The sequence below is a fragment of the Pan troglodytes genome, chromosome 23, assembly GCF_028858775.2.
Source record: "Pan troglodytes isolate AG18354 chromosome 23, NHGRI_mPanTro3-v2.0_pri, whole genome shotgun sequence".
Lineage (NCBI taxonomy): Eukaryota > Metazoa > Chordata > Mammalia > Primates > Hominidae > Pan > Pan troglodytes.
In genome coordinates this window covers 24128604-24146360 of record NC_086016.1, presented here as the reverse complement: position 1 = coordinate 24146360, position 17757 = coordinate 24128604, and the positions used below count along the sequence as shown (strand labels likewise).

At 47.1% G+C, this 17757-nt stretch overlaps 1 gene segment (V, D, J or C); it reads right to left on the bottom strand.

Moving 5' to 3' along the window:
• Positions 1-14319: 14319 nt before the first annotated feature.
• LOC746367 (immunoglobulin lambda variable 6-57-like) lies at positions 14320-15041 on the bottom strand. The segment is given in 2 exon segments: positions 14320-14789; positions 14915-15041. Coding segments are annotated over 2 exon segments (447 nt in total).
• Between the last annotated feature and the right edge of the window lie 2716 nt (positions 15042-17757).

Genomic DNA, 17757 nt, shown 5'->3' with positions numbered 1-17757 from the left:
TGATGTGAAGACAGCTTTTCCTTTGTTTTCCCGCCACCTTCCGCTGAGGGGTGAGATCAGGCTCCTCCCTGTTAACCAGACCTGGCACTAGTGATCTCTCGGCACTGACAGTTTCTGTGGAAGTGACACTTTATAAACCAAGTCAGAGCTCTGAATTCTCTGGGACTGCCCAGCTTCCTGGAAACCCAGGCCACACGGGAGGCCTCAGGTAGGTCATTCAGCCAAGGCTGGCTTCACTGCAGACTCTCAATGAGGTCACCTTCAGTCGATTCCAACCCCTTCATACCAAATCAGCCCCAATCTGTGAAACTTTTTTGCTGAGGCTCCATCATAAGGGTAAATGAGTCACCCACAGCAGCCGTGTCTGAATTACTCACCTATGCCTACAAGCAAAAAAAAGTGCATGTTTTATTCCACTCTTGAGGCTGGATAATTCTTGTTTCCTTATCTGTTTGTTTTTGCATAATAACAGATGTAGCTCTTGCAGGAAACTCAAAATATAAAAGAGAATGAACACTGCAATCTGAGTTTTCTTCCTTTCATGTTCTGCAGCCTTTCAGGTTGTGATTCCAAATATAAAAGCCAGTAAGTTGGCCTGAACCCTGGAGGCGGAACTTGCAGTGAGCCGAGATCGCGCCACTGCACTCCAACCTGGGCGACAGGGCGAGACTCCGTCTCAAAAAAAATAAATAAATAAAAAATTTTTAAAAGCCAGTAAGTTTTTGCATATTCTTACAGAATTATTAACTGAACTCTTAATAGCACTGACATCATGACAATCTTTTTCCTAAGGGCTTTTTATGTTTAGTTATTTATTCTTCATCTACTGTAGAGAGTCAGGTGGCAGCAGGAAGGAGGTTTCTCTGCTCCACTAAGACCGTCCCCAAGCTGGGAAGGCTGAACTGCTCCTCATCACCTTCCTAACACTCCTCCTCCCATTATCATGTGATATTCTTACTCTTTGTTCATTTTCTCCTCCAGTTGGAAACTCAAAAAGGTAAATCTGTTTTCTAGTTTTGCTGTTTCTCTTTTTGTGTGTGCTCATGTTTAAGATGCAAACATACACAAGAAATTTGGAGGGAATCGGCAATGATAGGCACTTGTACCAACAGCTTTAAATACCACGAATGGTAGTGACTTTGTCTTGAACATGACAACCCTCTTATCTTTGAACCAAAACCTTCACTTTTTAGATGAATTTTGGGGTCGTCACTTCCTTTCCTATACCTGGTTTTCATGAGATCATAAGAATGTGTGTGATTGTTTCTTGATTTCTTATCCAAAACAAAAATTTAATTCTACAATTTTGTGAGATAAAACTTTCATTTAGAAAAGTATATATTATATATTTCTTCACCCAACATATTCGCTCAAACAGAAATGCACTGGTGAAAATACTGTGATTTTTTTTTTTTTTTTTTTTTTTTTTTTTTTTTTGAGACAGTCTCGCTCTTTCACCCAGGCCGGACTGCAGTGGTGCTATCTAGGCTCACTGCAAGCTCCGCCTCCCGGGTTCACACCATTCTCCTGCCTCAGCCTCCTGAGTAGCTGGGATTGCAGGCGCCTGCCACCGCACCCAGCTAATTTTTTGTATTTTTAGTAGAGATGGGGTTTCACTGTGTTAGCCAAGATGGTCTCGATCTCCTGACCTCCTGATCCGCCCGCCTCCCAAAGTGCTGGGATTACAGGCGTGAGCCACCACGCCCGGCCATGATATTTCTTTATTAATTTCTGGGGAAATGGTTGGTCTTTTTTGAGGGATGCCCTTTTTCATCCTTGTAAGACCATGCTGATGCATGCTGCCCATGGGAAGCCAAAGGGTCAATGAATCCCCTGGCATTGTGTCCAGTCACTCCATTTCCTTCTCCCGTAGCTTTTCAGGGAAGCAGCCCTGAGAACTCAGAGGATCTTTCTCTGATTGAAGCATCTGACCTCTGATTGATATCTCTAAACGTGCTGTTTTTTCAAAAATCATGTTCACTGTCTTCCAATGACTGTGCAAATGTCTCAACCCACATCCTCCCAGATGCTCAAGATAATCCTTCATTGATATAAAATGGACTCTAATTGCTAATATTCTGAGAAAGTTTTGCTTCTATGTTCATTAATGAGATTGTCTTGTATTATTCAAATCTGTTTCTGTTTCTGTTGAGTTTAGTTTTACTCTTTCGCTGGAACATCAAAATAAGTATGTGTGTTTGTGTTTGTGTGTGCGTGTGTATGTGTGTGTTTATAATTTTATACAAAGGTCCAGACTGTATAAATGGCAGTTAGCACTCTCTAACCCAGCCCTCTACAAGGAGGTTTAGAAATAGTGGATAGAACGAGATAACAAGCTCCTCATGCCCAGATGATAGGACTGAAAGGCAGTGGTAATGTGCACCCAGAAACCTTGACCTCATCCCTAAAAGAACTCCTGATCTAAAGACTGAGGATTTTGAAGTGGACTGAGATTCTGGCCATGCTGGAGAAGCTCCAGGGTTCTTCTTGCTGAGTCTAAGTTGTTAGGATGGGAACTTCCCCAATTCCAAGTGTTTCTCATTCTGTGCCCAGGAAACATTGTAGTTCAAGTTCCTTTGAGCAAATTTGTTCCTGCTGTGTGATTTGTCTCTGCTTGAAGGGCAGGCTTGGACAAGGACTCCATGAGGGTGGAGGATAAAATAGAAAGCATTGGTGTGTGAGTCTAGTGCTCAGTGGCTCCTGAGGTGCAGGAAGTGGCTCCTGCTCGGTGGTGCAGGTGCAGGAAGTCATACTTCAGTGAGGACACTGCTTGCTCAAGTGTATGAGAACCAGTATTTTCCTGGCCTGGCCCAGAGCCCTGCCCTCTCAGGAACAGTCCAACAGCACCCCCTGCTGGGCTCCGATCCCAAGTCGGATGGCCCCTCAGACACAGACCCAGCTCTTCTGGAAGGACATCCTGACCAGTGCAAATGGATCTTTCAACTCATGACCTAAGGGAGTAGAATGAGTGGGTCCTCTCTGCAGTGTTTACAGCTGAGACATTATTTCTTTCACGTTAGTTATGGTCTGCAAAGAGCTAATCACAGAATGTGTTTCAGGATGCACAGTGATGATTTACCAGATATCAGCATCACCAGGCGTGTGAGTGTGTTGCTCCCAGGGGCCTGTGGTCATCACCAATCTGTGGTCATCTTGAACCCAATCTAAGGCTTAATGTTCTGCTGAGCCTCCAGGTGGTTCATACCTGGGGATAATTCTACATGGGCTTCTTTTAGAGGTTGACTTATTTTGTTATTGTCGTTATTGTCGTGAGGGTCGCCTGTGAGATTCCTTCAGCTCCTACTGCACAAGCCTTGGCATTATAGCCCATAAGAATGATGCTGTCAGAAAAAAAGTGTCTCTTGCTCTGTTTTGCCTCTGACTTCTTTTGCTATTTAATATTATCCTGGTAATACCTCTTTTCTTTTGACCATGTTATATATTTAAGGTATTTTAGTCTAATTTTATAATTTTCGTCAATATGTGGATGGATATAAAAAGACAATTCTCAAAAGTGGAACCCCTCCTTTCTTTTTGGATGTTCTCCCCATACTACTGGCCTGAGGAACCCTCACGTCCCATTTCCCCACCCTCACTGGGCCCTGATTCATTTTATTCGTTAAGAAGATCCCTGGATTTAATGGGGGTTGGATTCACAAAGCCTAGGTCTCAGAGAACTTCTATTCATCCAACATCTTTCCAACCAAAGAACCAGAGACAAGCACTAGAAATGTGGAGTCAACCTGGAGGCTGGAGGCCTTCATGGCTCTGAGAGCTGGGTCCTTACTATGGAGGGGCTGCCCTGCACCTGGGAACACAGCAGCTCTTCCAGAGGCAATCTCAAAAGAAAGAGAAACCTAACTTCCCTGTGGGTTCAGAGCCCAAAGGGTGATCAGCAAAGCCAGGGCCAGATGTAGGGACATGTGAAGCCCATGAGGGCCATACCTGACAACAACGAGGGCTATCTTTGTTACTGTGGACATAGTGATTATGTTTTCATTGGGAGACCAGTAAGAAAAGGTGTCTTTTCATTGAATCCGTAAAGATAAACAGAAAATACCATTAAGCCCTCTGGTTTTAGGAGCACGTGTGATAGCATCAGCAAAAACCTGAGCTGGTCTTGGTCATATTCACTCAAGCAGGCAGAAAAAGGGCAAAGATGGATCTGACAGAAGAGTTGGAAGGCCAATTTCTATCTAATTTTCTCATATGACAGTGACTGTTGGTGGTGACTGAGGCTGCTGTGCTGTCCCTCAATAAATGTCACCATCATCCTCATGCACTGACTGGAACCCGGAGAAAGTCAGGGAGGCTGAACTGCCGACTGGAAGAAGGGACCTGACCTGTGATTGCCCAGCATTAAACTTTTCCACCAGCAGGTGTCCAGAGCATTTCCTGGCTGAACCTGATAGCAGGATCCCTTACCCTCCATGCCACTGGTGGTTCCTGTGACTTCATGGAGATTCAACCTGAGGGTGGCTGGATCACCACAGGCTAAGTCCTGACTTCTAGCTGGAGACATAGAGAATCCTGGAAACTGAAGACGTCCAGAATAATGTGTACCCAGAGAGAAGAGAGGGGTGCGTGTGTGTGTGTGTGTGTGTGTGTGAAAGAGAGAGAGAGAGAGAGAACATGTGTCTTCCAGGACCCATTCCTGCCTAGGCAGAGCCTAAAGTGAGTGGCAGCCTGCCTCACGGCCAAAATGTGATCTTGAAATAGCAATTATTAAAAATGCTCAGGCAGCATCCTTTCAATAAGTACTTAAGCCTAAACTGGGGAGTACTGCATTGACACATTCATAGGCTGATCAGTGAAGGGACAGACCACCTAAATGAGGATATTAACGTGGCATTTCTATGTCTTTCCTCATTGAATTAAACGCAAGTACAGGTTCCATGATCACTGAGCTGAGAATCTTTTCAAAGGAGAATATTCTTTCCAGTAGATTTAATATTATCACAAAATTAAAACAAACCAATTTCATTATTCTCACATTCTAAGACTCTGGTATATTTAAACGTTAAATTAAGAGCATGTTTTGGAAACCTCTCAATAGGGGCAGGAACACCTGTATTTAAGACTCCTCTACCTTTAAAGAAACACATCACTTTCCATTTGGAGGGGAATGTCAGAATTCTATCAGCCACATAGATCTTTTTATAAAGTATGATTTTACATTTTATTTATTCATTCAATCAACTGGGAATTGCTGTATTGTACAAATACAATGTTGTACCAAAATCACAGAATGTTACAAAATAAAAAGTACAAACTGCATTACTTAATAAATGTGACTACAACTAGGCAAAGTGGCAATAGGATAGATTTTAGGTGGGAAACATTAACACAACAAACCATACAATCTCTGCAGACATTTGGACATTATAAAATAGGATGATCCTATTTTGCCTTTTAAAAGAATTTAAAAGGAGTATTAAGACGGTATCTTCTGCTATGAAATAACTGCCGAGGTTGGCTCCAGGCATTTATGCCATTAGCTTTTAAATCTCTTAGGGGACTCCAACATGCTATATTGCAGTAGGTTTAGCTTGTCACAGAGTCTTATACCATGTTAAGATTACCTTAAAACAAAATCACAAACATAAATAAAAACAATTGAGATCACCTGACATTCTGCTCTAAACATCAATCTAGTGCAGATTAGTCACTCTGCCATCAGCAAGCATCAGACTTTCATTCAAGTAAGACCTGGTACAATCCGTTAAAGAAGAAGAAAAAAAAAACTTCCCACAATCCTTTGTTAAGTATTTCTCTCTAAAAGATTGACCATTTCTAAACAAATAATGGTTCCAAAACAACAAATCTATTTGTATCAAAATGTAATGGGCCAATCATTTGGTAACAAGAATGCATCAATATAAGTTTCTAAGAATTGTAAAATTCAAATTTCAACAGCGTAACTACCAAATCACAAACTCTGTTCAAAATAATAAATTTTATATAAAACACTTCTCTTAATTTCTGCCTGAAAGCTGCTTGTCAAAAGTAATGTACTGTCATAGATGAAGGTACACCATTTTTTAATGTTGTGTAAAAATACACTTTTGTAGAAAATAGACTACCAGGAATGAACAGATTTACACTGTGAGGAATTAGCTTTCAAATTAAGCAGTGCTCACTTAAACAGAAAATTACAGATGCAGTAAAATCACCCAAAGCTATCATGAAACATCATTTAGGCGCCCAGCAACTTTTAGTTCCGAGAAAACATTTTAAAAGATGATTATGGCGTTACACTCACAGAAAAGCTATTAGGAAGTGCCAGCTGCGGTGGCTCACGCCTGTAATCCCAGCGCTGTAGGAGGCCGAGGCGGGTGGATCACGAGGTCAGGAGATCAAGACCAAACTGGCTAACACCGTGAAACCCCGTCTATACTAAAAATACAAAAAATTAGCCGGGCGTGGTGGTGGGCGCCCGTGGTCCCAGCTACTCGGGAGGCTGAGGCAGGGGAATGGCGTGAACCCAGGAGGCGGAGCTTGCAGTGAGCCGAGGTCGCGCCACTGCACTCCAGCCTGGGCAACACTGCGAAACTCCATCTCAAAAAAAAAAAAAAAAGGAAAGAAAAGCTGTTAGGAACTTTACAAGTGTTATTACCCTGATTAGAGTTCATGTCATTCTCCAAGCACAAGTTCTGTATGCAATTTTCCCAGGGTGTAAGGTTTTCAGACATTTCAAGGGTAGGCATTTTATTCAGAATATGTGGCCCCAGAGTGAGCAAGTTATTCATTGCGTTGCCTTTGCTTTTGAGTCTGTTTGCACCAGTTGTCGTACTTGGTTAGGATAGGAGTGATCAAATACTGCATCCTAGTGCCCGTTACTGAGCCAACTGAGCCAACTGAGCCAAATACTAGGCCTTAGGCAATCCTCTGGGCCCAAATAATGAATCATGGTAGATAGACACTGTGGGCCTCTCCAGCCTCCCTCTAGTAGTTCAGTGCTATTCACATTCAGCATCTACCCTATGTACACAGGGTACCCAGCCACGCCCCGTTTTGGGCAGCCGCGATAATAAGCTTCCCCGTGTCGCCCTCACCCAGGGAGCTAAAGTGGTGGAGACGATCGGGATGGGGCGCACCCTCTGCTCCGCAGCTCCTGGTGCAGGCTCGGGTCTAGCACTGGGTCTTGCTGACACCACCGTAGAGGCCGTTGCCATGGGGAATGATGTGGAATCGGTGCTGATTCTTCTGCGTAAGCCCATGTCCTGCTTCTTGCCTGGGCCAGGTGCAAGGCTAGCTTCTCCTGTGATCCGATCTGGAGAGAACCACCTTGCTGGCGCCGCTCTGGGCAGCCTCGCTGCTGCTGGTCGGGGAACCTCAGCCTCTGGGTGGGGCCTTAGCGCAGCGTCTTCACCTGCAGCTTCGCCGTGTCTTCTCTCTCTCCCAGCCCCGCAGGCTCATCTCCGCCATGTGCTCCTCTCCTGGTGGACCCTGGCGAGGATCCGGGCTCCCCGGAGGTGATGCAGCCTCCATCCTGGGTGGCGGCCTGGGTTTGGCGCTGCTTGCTCAGGGGGAAGTTTCTATCAGGCCCCTCCCGAGCTGCCGCTAAGCCGCGGGCTCCATGCAGGGTAGTCGGGCGCAGCAGCTCCTCCAGGAGCCAGGTGGAGGAGGCCTGCCAAGGCAGGCGGGACCGGGCCATGCACCAGGAGCCTTGCAGCTCCCAGACCCATGCAGAGATCCACATGGATCATCTTTGACTGTCAAGTTAAAGAGATAAAACAAAACTAAACTAACAAAACCAAACTAAAAAAAAAAAAAAAGAGGTCGGGCACGGTGGCTCACGCCTGTAATCCCAGCACCCCGAAGTCAGGAGTTCCAGACCAGCCTGACCAACATGGTGAAACCCCGTCTCTACTAAAAAATACAACAAATTTAGCTAGGCATGGTGGCGCACGCCTGCAATCCCAGCTACTCAGGAGGCTGAGGCAGGAGAATCGTTTGAACCAGGGAGGCTTAGGTTGCAGTGAGCCGAGCTCACTCCATTGCACTCCAGCCTGGCTGACAGCAAGACGCTGTCTCAAAAAAAAAAGGAAAGAAAAGCAATCTTAAAAATAAAACAATAACAAACAGTGAGAGTCATCCTGCAGAGCTGCCAGGGCTGTTCGCCTATTCAACCCGTGGTAACCATTTATTCTAGAGGCAGGGCAGAATTGCTGGCTACTGGTGGGAAGACGGTAATGTCTGCTGACATTTTATTTCATATATTATACAGATACATGATACATAATTTTATATATACATGATACATAATTTTATACAACTCTTGTATATAGTGGTATTATGTATTATGCCATCTGGATGTATTTCAGCTGTTTCACAACTCTTTTACTAGTGGAAATTGGTTAGTAATGTTAGTATTTCTTAGTATTGGTATAAGTTTTTGTGTTTTGATTTTAGCTGCTTAGAGTCACTATGGGCATTATGTGAAAAAAATGGGAGAGAGTTATAATGTGCCACCATTTTTAACAACAATCCAGTATTTAATGTGATTTTATTAACCACTGAAGTTCTTAACCAGTTCAGTAAAAATGACAAGCTTAAAACCTTGGTTTTTGTCCGACTTCCTCATCTGTCTCACTGTGATTAGCACTACTTTCGTACACCTGGCAGTAATAATCGGCCTCGTCCTCAGGCTGGAGCCCAGAGATGAGCAAAAACGCTGTGTTACTTGAGGTCTCCTTGGAGCCAGAGACTCGACTGGGGACCCCAGGTCCCAGCTGCTTGTCTGAGTCTGAGTAGTGATACAGGAATAACCTGGGAGAGCTCCCTGGCTTCTGCTGGTACCAGAACATGTTTTTACCACCAACACTGAGGTCACTGCTCAGGGTGCAGGGGAGTCTGGCTGTTGCTCCCGGGGATGCAGACAGGGAGGGCGGCTGAGTCAGCACGGGCCGGGAGAGGGAACCTGCAGACACAGACACAGCACAGTGAGGAGCAGGGTCAGGGCGCAGCTGCTGAGGGATCTGAGCCATGAGGGACAGATCAGGCTGGGGACCACCCTGGGCTCTGAGCCCTGTCCCTACCTGTGCAGTGAGAGAGGAGCAGGAGGAGGAGAGGAGTCAGGGCCATAGTGGACACAGCTGCCTCTGAGGCCACATACCTAGGGGTGGGCTGCCCCAGGCCTCTCTTATCCCAGCGTCACTGGGCTCACAGAGGAGGGGCTGACCATGCAAATGTGTTTCCCCATTGCCTCTCCCCCAGGTGCACTCGCAGGGACCAGGCCCTTGGACAGGGAGGCTGGCATGAAGCAAGAGTTTGCCCCACGGGTGGGACCAGAGAAAGCAGCAGCTGCTGGGACCACACACAGGATCATGTGTAGAGGACTCTGCCAGGCACAGATGGGACAAGGCTGCAGAGTCCCAGGAGGAAGTGAAGGAGCAGCCCTGGGCCTCTGTCAGTTGAGGGCTCCCCAGCTGTGAGCACCTGTCCTGCAGAAATACAGAGAGAAGGTCTCACCGCGCCTCCTGCTGGTCTGCAGGCAAATTTCTCCTTTTGCAATGATCCAGAATCTTCCCTCTGCTTTGTTTCTGTAACTCTTGTCTTTCAAACATGCAGGAAGAATTCCTACAGGGAGCAATGGAGCTGTGGTCTTGGTGCCACCCCTGACCCCGGGCCTCCCTCTGTGGGGCAGGGGCCAGCAGGGGTGGCCTGCATGTAATCTTGGTCCAGGAAAGCATGTGACCTGCCCTGGAGCTGAGGACACAATGCCAGGGTGGAGCACCAAGACGATCTCTTCACCAGGAGGCTCTTACTCGGGATGCTGCTGTGACTAGGAGTTCACCGAGGGGAAACACACCATGCAAGATCTCAGGCCCTTCCTGAGGAAGGTGCTGGGAAGAGACAGTGAGGCAGACACTGAGGTGGGGGTTGCAGGAGCATATGGAGGGTGGAGGGGGGTATGGGCCCAGGTGTGCAGCAGGGAGGATGCACAGGGCCCTCAGGCTGATTCTCCTCCATCTGCTGGCTAGAGGGCTTGACCGCGGCTGTGCCTGTCATCAGCTCTCCTATTAGAGACTCAGCTCTGGGCAAGTTCCAGGACAAGTTCTAGAACCTGAGACAAGAGATTGGGCAGGGGACATTCCTGGGAGGCTGGAGAAACAGGATGGCAGAGAAATTAGGGAAGGGGAGGAGTGGCAGGTGTCTCTGAGGTAGGACACATGGACAGGGATCACTGAACCCCAGGCTGTCGGAGAGCAGGAGATGGCCCAGACTGTGTGGTGGGTAGAGGCTGACTCTGAGGGAAGCCCTGATGCCATGACTGCCACAGGCAGGGCGGGTGGAAGGGCAGGGCTGAAAGCTATGGTAGGCTTGGTGTACATCTGTCCCACTGTGACCATGGCATGACAGTGTAGAAACAAGTTAGCTCAATTCAGAGGCAATAACAGCTGCAGGGACTCATTTTCCTCCTGGGTAAAGAAAAATGCAGGTCTTAAAATAACCATGTGACAGGAGACTCAGGTTGCATTGTTATTCATTCATTCATTCATTCATTCATTTATTGACCCATTTAGAAAAAAAAAAAAGTGCAGCTCATTGCCAGCACTCATTTCTTGGGCAAATGGGAAATGGGTTCAACACATATTTAAGGAAGGGCTGGCATGGATCAGACACTGGAGAGGCAACAGGGCCAGGGACAGGACCCAGATCATGGAGCAGGAGATACTGGGAAGAAGAAGAGGATAAAGATAGCTCCAGAGGACATCCCCAGTCTGAGGATTTCATGGTGTTCCCCAGAGGAGTCGATGGCTAAGACCCAAGGTCTTCCACAGACCCTCTCTCCACAGCATGCAGCTCAGGGTATATAAGGGTCTCAGTGGCTGCAGGGCCTGTTGGGGGAAAGCCCTGAGACACCTAAGCTTTGACTTCACATGGGGCTCAGGTAGATGAGCCGGGGAAGGAGGGCGCTGCCCCTGTCCTGAGGGGGAATGCAGCAGCAGTGCTGGTGGCGGCCGTGGAAGTGTCCCACTCAGATGCCTCTTTGGGAGAACCTGCAGGAGGACCACAAGTGACTAACATGTCCCCTACCCCTGGGCTGGCTCCAGGCAATGAGGACCCCAGGGTCCTTTCAGCCAGGTCTTCCTGCAGGAAGCAGGGCACTTCTAGTGGGCACCCCTGGGAAAGAACCCACTCAGTCGGCTGAGGCTTTGTCTGACGTCTGACCTGCCTGTGGGCTGGGGCAGTTCCTACTAATCCCCCTTCCTTCTCTCCTTTCATGGGGGTCAGAGCCGTGGTCTGAAGCCCACCCACCCCCCATGCCAAGTCCTTCCCGGTTTCTCTTTCACCAGTGTTTCTACCCTCCAAAAAAGACATTACTTTTTTTGTCTAATTATTATAGAATCTACTTAGCAAAGGGGCCAAACTAAAAAAAAAAAGACTTCTATTTTAGAGAGAACATCCCATCCATGGCGCTGTGAGAGGCACTACTGTGCCATGAGTGGCCTCATCCTCAAGCTTGAGACCAAAGATATGCAAAGCCTCAGCACTGGCGACGGCATCCACTCACACAGAGAAGAGGCTGGGGACCCTGAGCCCTGGTTCTGCTTGAATCTCAGTAGAATCTCAGTAGATACCAGGGAGGGAAGGCTCCCTGCCTTGTCATGTTTCCAGTAAATGTCATAGCAAACAACATTGGTGTTACTGCTCAGGGTGCAGGTGAGTCTGAATGATGATCCCAGAGATGCACAGAAGGAGTCACAGAGCATCCAGATAATCAGAGAATAATCAGCGAGGCTGCCATTCTGTGCTAAATAGTGAAAATCAGCACCGTCGCCAGCCTGGAGCCCAGAGATGGCCAGGGAGGCCAAACTGCCTAACATGGGGCTGGGAAATTCCCTGAGGTCCCTGAGGGATAGTTGTTACCCCCTCTGGGTCTGAGGTTTGGGGACATGTCCCAGGTGCTCCTGAATCCAAGCTGTGCCTTGATTGACAGTATTATGGCTGTTTCCAGGGTGGGTGATTGTAATTGTCAGTCCCGGAGGCTTGGTCAGTGAAAGAGGCTGTCAGTGCCATGTGGACCACAGACCCAGGAGGGTGGAGAGAAAGAAAACAATGAGCCCTGTGAGAAAGGGAGTGGAGCAGAGGTGGGCTGAGGACCGCATAGACCCTTCTCCCCAGAGCAGGATGTGCCTCAGCTGGGCAGGGAGGGAAGAGGACAAAAAGCAGAGGTGCCAAGCCATGGTGCAGATGCTCAAGAGATCTGCACCCTAAGACTCCAGCAGTAACAGTGAATGTTCCTAATGCTCTTTTAGTCTCTACAGGTCTCACTGGGAGAGAATTTCCTACATTCAAATATGTCCCTGCACCCGGATCACCTCCAGGACCCCTCAGCCATAGGCAATGTCTCTCTTGTCTGGAGGAAGAAGAGGAGGATGAGGAGTTGACCTGAACCAGGCCCCACAGGGTGAGAGAGCCTGATCCTAGACTGCCTGAGTGTCCCTGAAGGTCCTGACAGCTGCAGTCACTTCCCATCTCAGCTCAGTGAGCTCACTGTGTGCTCAGCTCCCCTCAACCTCCTGAGGGGCTTCCCAGCTGGCAGGGCCAGACATGCTCACCCCCTGAGACAGCCTCACAGGTCCCCTGCTGACCCCTTGTCCCTTGACATCACCAGGACACAGCCCTGCTGACTCACTGAGGGTCTCACAGGTGTGGCCTTGATTGTGCTGTTCACGCCCCAGATGCTGGCGCTCAGGGAGGAGATGGGGAAGCCAGGGGGACTGTTCTTAGAGACTGCAGGAAATGACCTGAGGAGGAGGTAAGCGAGCAAGCACAGTGTTTTTTTGTTTTGTTTTGTTTTTTGAGACGGAGTCTCGCTCTGTCAGCCAGGCTCTGGAGTGCAGTGGTGCAAACTCGGCTCACTGCAAGCTCCGCCTCCCTGTTTCACGCCATTCTCCTGCCTCAGCCTCCCGAGTAGCTGGGACTACAGGTGCCCGCCACCACGCCCGGCTAATTTTTTTGTATTTTTAGTAGAGACAGGGTTTCACTGTGTTAGCCAGGATGGTCTCGATCTCCTGATCTCGTGATCCGCCCGCCTCGGCCTCCCAAAGTGCTGGGATTACAGGCGTGAGCCACCGCGCCTGGCCCACAGTGTTCTGATTCATATTTAATTTTACAAAACAAAACAAGAAGTATTCTTAAAGACCTCATCTGCACCTGATACACTTCTCCACCTAGGATTCCGCAAAGCATCGCCTCTGTTCGTGGAGGCATTTCCAGCTTATTTTTGAAGTAGATCACTTTCTATCCAATTCTGAAATCATCCTTTTCACCTAAATTATCACAAGGTTTGAGGATAATCTCGATCTTTTCAGCCTCCATGAATTTACCTATCATGGACATTTGTTATAAATACAGTCATTTCTAGACATTTCATTTCTAGATATTTGCATTTGTTCCTTTCACTGAGCATAATTTTTCAAGGTCTGTTCATATGGAGCTCATTTCAGCACTTCCACCTTTCAATGGCTGAGTCACATGACCTTAGATGGAAGAAGGCTCTATTATATTTCCATGTGCATTGTACAAAAGTGCAAAGCAGGGGTGTCCCATCTTTTGATTTCCCTGGGCCACAATGGAAGAAGAATTGTCTCGGATCACACATAAAACTGATACTAACTGTTAGTATCAACAGCTGGTGAGCTATAGAAAATTGCAGAAAAATCATAATGTTTTATGAAAATTTACAAATTTGTGTTGGGCCACATTCAAAGCCTTTCTGGGCTGCATGCAGCCTGCGGGCTGTGGGTTGGAGATTGATGGAAGGCATTGTGTGCTGTCCTAGTCAGAGCTAAACTCTGTGTTACAGGATCTGGTTAGGGCTTCTACACCTCTAAGTAGCACAATCTCTGACTTCTTGCTGCTTGGAAAACCATTCAACCATCAAAACATTGAAGTTTGGTGTTATTGTTTTGTCTCATAGATGGGAACCAGAAACATAAAAATTAGAAAACCAGCCTCATGCTCAGCAGAATGGCATAAACACATTTCAAAGCCAAGCTTCTTAGTAGCTGAAGACATGCTCTTTAACTGAGTATCTCAACCTGGGCTGATTTCGTCCCCAAGCATGGGACATGTGGCAGTGTCTCAAGACAGTCTCGTTGTCACAAATGAGGGGAGGGTGTTAATAGTATCTAAGGGTAGAGGCCAGAGATGCAAGTCAATATCTTATACTGTGCAAGGCAGCCCCAACCAGAACATCAATAATGGTGTGGCTCAGAGACCCTATTATAAACTACATTTATCCCACAATTGATCGTGCACGTATCAGAAAATCAGCCATCAAGGTGTGGAAGAACAGATTGGTATTTTGAAAAGGAAAAGAGGAAGTCATAAGCAAAGTTCACCTCAAGCACTTAGGCAGGAGAGATGGGAGAGCTACCCACTCCGGTGGAGACAGGCTGAGACTGGCCCAGGTAGAGATGCTCTGGGGAGTTTCTGTCTCACTTCCCCATGGGTCTGGAGCACTGTGTGATTGCTGCTATCATAAGACTGACAGTAGTAGTCAGCCTCGTCCTCAGTCTTCAGTCCAGAGATGGTGAGGGAGGCAGAGTTGGAGGAGCTGTCGATGGAGCCAGAGAACCGATCAGGGACCCCAGAGGGTCTTCGGTTATCCTCATAGATCACAGTGGTGGGGGCACTGCCCGGGCGCTGCTGGTACCACTGCACATAGTCGCTGGCAATGCTGCCACTGCTGCGGGTGCAGGAGATGGTGACCGTCTGCCCCGGAGACTCCGACACAGAGTGGGGCTGAGTCAGCATAAAATTGGCCCAAGAACCTGCAAGAAGAGAGCAACACAGAGATCAGTGGGGAGAGATGAAGACTGGTTCCCAGGCAGGAGGAACAGATCATCAGCCCAGGTGACATCCAGGAACGCTCCCTGAATTCCTTGCAGGCAGCCACCTGTGCAGTGAGCGAGGAGGGTGAGAAGCAGTGGAGCCCAGGCCATAGTAGAGATGCTCCAGGCTCTGCTTCCTGAGCTACCACCAGGACTGATCCCACCAGCCCTTCTTATCTGTCACACGTATCCTCAGAGTGGGAGGGCTCCATGCAAATTTCTCCCTTTCTGGAGGTTGCACAACCCCCTCCTTTGACCTCAGACAAGGTTATGGCTGAAAAGTGGAAAGGTCGTAGAAGGGGGAGGAGCAACACCATCTGGAGGGCACAGAAACACCAGCAAGTGGAGGGAAAACAGCAGAGGATCTGGGGAGCTCTGATTAGTTGCTTAGACCACAGCGCCCTCTGGTGGATGCGGTAGTCATGTCCACCCTGGGCAGGTGCAGGTGCAGGTGCAGGTGCTCAGGGCCCCTGACCTGTCCTTCCATCCTGCACTGCTCCCAACTCCAGCCACTGTCCAGGGGGCCTCTGCTCAGCATCCTATGCTCACTGTACATTTAAACTTTGAAATATGTTCAGATAGGCCAAGACTCAGTACTCTGGTTAAGACATTCTCTTTCACTTTGTGTTATTGGAGATCGGGAATATCAGCAAGAATGGGCTCTGCCTTCTGGAGGGGCCACATAGGGTGAGGTTGGGAACCCTTCACTGCTAGGTCTAGCCCTCCGAGCATGAAGAGGGAGGAACCCTGGGATCAGGGGCCAGATTTCACCATCAGGGACACGAGGAGTTTTTTTTCAGGCCTCTCACTTCTGAGCAGACTGATTGTCGCCCTGCTGGGCTGTGATAACACGGTTTGTGCTTCTCTAGTTAACAGTGTTAAGTGTCTTCTCTAATGCGTGGATTTTAGTTTCATAGTTACTTGTTCTTGAGTCTCTCCAGAGAGGTATTTTTAAATTTTTCATTTATTTTATTTGTATTTATATTTAGTTTGATTTTATGACTTCTATTTTTTCTGAGAATTTATCCTTTTTCATTTGTTTCAAGAATGCCTGAAATTGCTCATCAACAGGATTTTATGGTGGCTGATTTCAATATATCTGTCAGGTAATTTCAACCCTAAATCATCTCAGCGTTGATGTCTGGATTGCCTTTTCTCATTCAAATGGTGAATTTTTCTACTTCTTGATATAACAAGTGTTTCTTTGAATTGTATCCTAGATATTTTAAATATTATATTATGAGACTATCTTGAGGATTTTCAATAGATCTGAAACAGTGTCTGCTTTTGGTTTGTTGGTTTCCTCTACTATTTTTTGTGTTGTCATTCTCAGGAGAAATGGGTCCCAGTCTCCTTTGGAAGTGTTTAGTTTCAAGGTTTTCAATCAGTCTAATCATATTGGAAATGCAGCTTCCAGCAGGCTTTCTATCGGCTAAGATATTCCTGAGGCCTTATGTCTCTCTCATCCTCTATCTTAATCTTCCTCTATAAAGTTAGTCAAATATGTTTCAGTGTTGCTGACACCTTGGGGAAGGGGAAATGCACTTTTGATCTGAAGTGGCATCTTTCACCAAATCAGTTATTCACATGCCTAGTGACCCCCATTATACACTTCTCTGGAAAGCTATAGGGCTAAAGGATGAGCTGCATGAATTCTCAACATCCTCACAAACCTCGTCTTCCCCAAGCCTGCCCCCAGTGCTGTGAACAGTTTCTTGACTTTACAGGTGAAATAACTTCATGTCTTCTTTGAGGGTGACTGATGCAGGCTCCTCCCTCCAGCAGTGAGACAAGTGCAGAATCTGAGCCCATGACTGGGAGTGTAAAGGAACAGGGTGTCCCACTGACTCAGTCCTGTAAACTGTGTCCCCTAGGTGCAGTGGAGGGATCAGGGCTGAGGGTGCCTGTAGAGCAGCACTGCCAGGCTAGGGGGCTGACTCTTTTTATTATTATTATTATTATACTTTAAGTTCCAGGGTACATGTGCACAATGTGCAGGTTTGTTACATACGTATACATGTGCCATGTTAGTGTGCTGCACCCATTAACTCATCATTTACATTAGATATATCTCCTAATGCTATCCCTCCCCCCTACCCCCACCCCACGACAGGCCCTAGTGTGTGATGTTCCCCACCCTGTGTCCAAGTGTTCTCATTGTTCAATTCCCACCTATGAGTGATAGCATGTGGTGTTTGGTTTTCTGTCCTTGCGATAGTTTGCTCAGAATGATGGTTTCCAGCTTCATCCATGTCCCTGCAAAGGACATGAACTGATCCTTTTTTATGGCTGCATAGTATTCCGTGGTATATATGTGCCACATTTTCTTAATCCAGTCTATCATTGATGGACATTTGGGTTGGTTCCAAGTCTTTGCTATTGTGAATAGTGCCGCAATAAACATACGTGTGCATGTGTCTTTATAGAAGCATGATTTATAATCCTTTGGGTGTATACCCAGTAATGGGATGGCTGGGTCAAATGGTATTTCTAGTTCTAGATCCCTGAGGAATAGCCACACTGTCTTCCACAATGCTTGAACTAGTTTACAGTCCCACCAACAGTGTAACAGTGTTCCTATTTCTCCACATCCTCTCCAGCACCTGTTGTTTCCTGACTTTTTAATGCATCTCACTCCTATAAGTAGTCTTGATCTATGAGAGGAGCAAATATGTTCGTTTATAACTGTTTAAAAATTTTATAACCTTTTAAGGTGCCAGTGCCCCAAGAGTACATTCTAGAAAAAGCTAAATGACCTGCATACGGCACTATGGCACCACCACAGATGCTGAAACAGTTGTGCTGACTTGAGTGGCATGAAGGAGTTATTCAAGGCAATGACATAGAAGGGGACTGTTTCAGGAATCACCTCAGTGATAGATTTAACATCCAGCAATTCAGAAAACAT